We start from the raw sequence: 4,916 nt of genomic DNA on the forward strand, positions 1-4,916 counted from the left end.
CACACACACACACACACACACACACACACACACACACACACACACACACACACACACACTTTCATAGTGCTATCCTTATTAGGACCCTTCAGCGACTTCCATTCATTTCAATATCATTACCCTGACTTATAGCTTATATCTAACTCCTCCCTCATACCTTATCCTAACCCTGATACAAACTCCATTCACACACCTTGGCCCTGAACCTATCCCCCAACCCAAAAATGGAGTTCCACCACATTAGGACCAGTCTTTGTTCCCCACAAGGACTACTGGTCTTGACAAGACAGGTGTGTACGCCCGAAGCAGTCCTAAAAAGGTAACAAATGCAGAATACACACAAACATTGTCTTCTGCAGTGGGCAAAATGTGAAAAACCCAAAAGGGTTCATCCTCCCAGGAGTGGATGACCCAAATACTTCAAACAACCCAACTCTGATGGTTGTCCCAAACAAACTGTAGGCCTTCTGCAAYCAAAAGTAACTAAAACACTTAACTAAGAGAGATTTTAGTTTATCTGTAAACTTCAAACAAATGCTTCAATGTCTCTATGATCAACTGTAGTCCTGTTAGCAAAATATCTCATGAACAACAGGATAATTTTCAATGTAATCCCAAGAATTATAACACATTATATAATATCACATGACAAACATTCAGATTCAGTCTAATTTATGTCTGCCACAGCTAATGCACATTATTCAACACAAACACAGCTCAAACTCTGACTCAGATTTAAACTTTGAGTCATTCTGAACACAAACCCTGAGTGTTACATCTTGTCATTTGAGATTGTTTATAACATTTAAAGGGGACATATCCAACAAAATCCACTTTGTTAGCTGTTAAATACATTTTGTTATGGACTTGGAGTCTCTAAGAGGAAGAAACGTTTAGATTTTAGTCTCTTCATGGTGCTGTAAAGATATCTTTGGGTTATATTTTTCATTCCGTTCAGTTTTCTTTATTTTCTATGATGTTTTCTGAGTCTGTTACATCAAATTATCTGTGAAGGAACTGCCAAATAAGGTCTAGACTTACCAACTACAATTACCTCATCTTAATYCTGTCATTCTGAGTCAGACTGTTTCTGGGTCAGACTCTGGTTCCAGTATRTAAGGCTGGATGGACAAGTCTTCTGTTGTTGACATCTTTTAATTAAATTGTAAAAAAAACGTTAACCCCCCCTCTCAAACCGGAGTGGATCGGTCTGGAAGCCAGAGGGGGGCGGGGCTTGAAGCATCTTAAAGGAGCAGTATCAAATSCAGYTGCTTTAAGACACRTGTTTATTTTATATTTGTTTTTTTACACACTATTGATTCTCTGGTGAGGAAATTAATTCTCTGCATTTTACACATCAGAAAAGTGATGAAACATGGGCTGGTAAAGTTAGAATAAGGAGAATTTCAGACCAAAGCATTGCAGTTCCACTTTATAAAGACTCAACAGAAGGGTTTAAATGTGAAAAGGAAGGATATAAAATATGTCCACTTTCARGGGGCAACAACTTGATTTCTCAACATGAGGTATATTTAGTATAAAGACAACAGACAAAAGGAAATCTATGCCTTTACAGTTTGTTCCCACCTGCTCTGAGCCATCCAAAAGTCATGGTTTCTGTCTGCGGCCTGGATGAGACGAGCAGAGAGAAAATGCTGATGACGATGCTGCTGAAGTCAGTCAGAAGATGAGCTGCGTCCGTCATGATGGCCAGACTGTGGGCAGCATATCCACCTGCAGAGGAAACGGTCAAGTTTTTACCTCAGCTCAAAGGTGTCTGTTGGGACATCAGGACTTTTTTAAAATGGTACATACACAGAAAAACTGTTCAAACTGATACATTTACACAAGTCAACACAGAACGAAAGGTGTGTACAACAGGCTACTCTTAGTTACAATCATATTTCCAAAAATACTTATTCATATTAGAMAACATAGTTAATGTTTAAACAAAGAAATTGCACCATTTTATGAAAAAACAGTCATTTTGAAGTTGATGGCAACAAACAGCTGGAGGAGCATTTAGTACCTAATCAGGTTCAATAACAAGAAGACTGGGTATAAAGAGAGACTCTCAGTACTACTGATACTCACTAAATATACTAATATATACTAAATACTGTCAGTATTTTTGTTGATTTAAAAAAAGCGTTTGATACTATTAACCACAGTATTCTTTTTGAAAAGTTAAATAAATATGGTATTAGAGGACCTGCATCACAGTGGGTATCTAGTTATTTAGAAAATAGAAAACAATTTGYAGAAATAAATAATGTAAGATMTGAGTTTTGTAACATCTCATGTGGAGTGCCTCAGGGTTCCATTCTCGGACCGAAGTTATTTATTTTGTATGGGAACGATTTGGTAAATGTATCAGATCTTTTTGGGTGTGTTCTATTTGCTGATGATGCAACATTATTTTGTTCTGGTAATGATATTTATGAAAATAGAAAGTTGGTTTCAACTTAAATTGTCATTAAACTTGGAAAAGACAATTTAAATGATTTTCTGTAACAATAAGAGAACTATAGATTTAAATTTGATGATGTAGAGAACTGTAAAGTCAGTGAAGTGAAGTTTCTAGGTGTCATTATTGATGAAAAACTGACATGTAAACATCATATAAATGGTTTAAAAACAAAAAGGCCAGATCAATTAGAGTCCTGTACAAAGTAAGAGAACTGTTCAATGATAAATCACTGTTTATGTTGTATAAYGCTATAATTGTTCCACATTTAATTTACTGTATTGAAGTCTGGGGTAAAGCTTGTAAAACTATCATAAATCCTATTTTTATTTTACAGCAAAGAGCTATAAGAATTATTACTAGAAAAAATTACAGCCATCCATCAAATATATTGTTTCATGATTTGAAATCATTAAATTTTTATGATTTGGTTGATTATATTTTAATATTAATGTACAGAGCTCATAAAGGTGTGTTACCTTCCAACATTCAGGTAAATTTAGTTAAAAGACAGAGCTGTTATTATCTTAAAGGAATTGAAATGTTTATGAAACCTTGGGTTCATTCGAGCCTGAAGGAGAGATCCACTTTAATCCAGGGATTAAGATTATGGAACAGCATGGAAGATGAGGTTAAAAATGACAGATATATTGAAGAGAATGATAAAGACTAGTTTTCTGAAGAAATATGGAGAATTATAAGTGAATTTATGCTAATTGTTTTTTAATTGTTGTCTTTTTATTTTTATTTCATTTTTAAGTGTTTTAAGTTGTTTTTTGTTTTGTTGTATTTTTACTTTTCTTTTGAACAAATTTTGGTTATAAAAAAGGGGCAGATATAAGATTTATTCTTCTTCTGCTGCCTTTCATTTTATTTGATGTTATTCTGATTGCATGTTTTTGTCCTTTGTTAATCTGTGTTACAAATGAAATAAATAAAGAACTACTACTACTACTACTACTACTGCTACTACTATAAAGAAGTTAGAGAATTTCAATGATGTGTGATAAACTTTATGACAAATGTAAGAGGTGTAGAATACATCTGTAAATGTGTGTTAGATCTTACCAATCACCTCTCCTGTCATGAAGACGAGGCTGACCACACAGGCCACTAAGAGCTTCCTCCTGGCCACACGTCTGGCTTCAGTTTCAGCTCTTGACATGTTGTGTTTCTCCTGGCAGAGCTCAGACGTGCACACAGTGTCCCCACTATCCTCTGAGTCAGAGTGCATCTCAATAAGATGCTGTTTCTCTGAATCCATCCTGACTTCTTCAGGCTAACCAGTTTTACAGTGTGAAAACTTACCACCTGTCGTACCAAATGTTATCTGTCAGAGGTGGAGCTGAACACCAGACGATAACAGCTGAACAAGCTCACATGTTCTGCTCACCTGCACAAGAACTTAACGACAAAAATCAAGACATTTCCAGAATAACTTGAGTTTATTTAATCAAACATTTGTTGCTTTGATGTGACACAATTTGGCAACATTTAAAAGTGAAAAGAAAGGTAATTTATTTATATTTAGGGAAAAAATAAACTATAACACAGCTTTTTTTCTCAAAAAAAAAGGGGGAAAAATGGAAGCACCTGGTCTCAACTGTTAACTGCTACACAGTCTGTATAGTACTAGAAATACACATCAGACAAGTACCTAGTATATATACTCAAAGTACCCACTACACGCTAGGCATTTATGCATCAAGTATCAAGATGTACTCGGCAAATATCTGGTATGTATCTACATACACGATAAGTACCCATGCAATTTGTACACAGAGTGCCTGTATATACACTACATATACAATAAGTAGCTGGTACATACTGGCCACTTCATAGTACTGTMTGATTCCCACATGTACATGGTATACATATCAGTACTAGGCTGTATTATCTATTAATACAGTAAAAAAATTAAAAAAACTAATCCATCAGGCACCTCAGGTCCATCAAGTAKAACCTCTGGCACTTTTTAAATACATTACACACTCAGACTGTCCAAATGTATAAATTCATTATTTTCTATGTCTAACAAAAGCAGTACGACCAACAAATCCAGATTTGTACAAAATACATCCAAATGAAGTCAAAATAATTTAATATACAACATTTAAACATCAAGTTAGAAATATAATCTAAACAAATTAAGTTTATATTCTTAAAAGCTCTGCTTGAAACACACCTGAATTTACATAATGAAATAAAAAGATCCCATCAGTTGGAAACATATTTATCATTAAATCAAGTCAGGCAACAACTAAACAGCCCCCCCCCCCTGTGTAAAATTATAACTGGGGCCTGATAAGTGACCTGAACTGATGCTGTTTTTCCTCATGTTTAATAAAATAACCAACAATCCAAACTTTTTTCCTGTTTTGACACATTTAAACATTGTGTGTGTGTGTGTGTGTGTGTGTGTGTGTGTGTGTGTGTGTGTGTGTGTGTG

The 4,916-nt window shown here is 34.9% G+C and overlaps 2 protein-coding genes across 2 annotated transcripts in view; both read right to left on the bottom strand.

Annotated features, from left to right (window-relative positions):
- LOC106535495 (zinc transporter 2) overlaps positions 1–4,879 on the bottom strand; it is an 11,769-nt gene extending 6,890 nt beyond the window's left edge. The window contains exons 1-2 of the mRNA XM_014032505.1: positions 3,536–4,879; positions 1,588–1,734 (exon numbers count right to left, since the gene is read on the bottom strand). Coding sequence (XP_013887959.1) covers positions 1,588–1,734; positions 3,536–3,731 — 343 coding nt within the window. The 5' untranslated portion in view covers positions 3,732–4,879. The remainder of the gene's footprint in view (positions 1–1,587; positions 1,735–3,535) is intronic.
- The window catches only part of LOC106535492 (glycogen phosphorylase, liver form), a gene marked incomplete in the record, with an annotated part of 52,280 nt that extends 47,369 nt beyond the window's left edge, over positions 1–4,911 (bottom strand). The window contains 1 exon segment of the mRNA XM_014032503.1: positions 4,872–4,911.
- Between the last annotated feature and the right edge of the window lie 5 nt (positions 4,912–4,916).

The sequence above is a fragment of the Austrofundulus limnaeus genome, unplaced genomic scaffold (genome assembly GCF_001266775.1).
Source record: "Austrofundulus limnaeus strain Quisiro unplaced genomic scaffold, Austrofundulus_limnaeus-1.0 Scaffold1471, whole genome shotgun sequence".
Classification (NCBI taxonomy): Eukaryota; Metazoa; Chordata; class Actinopteri; order Cyprinodontiformes; family Rivulidae; genus Austrofundulus; species Austrofundulus limnaeus.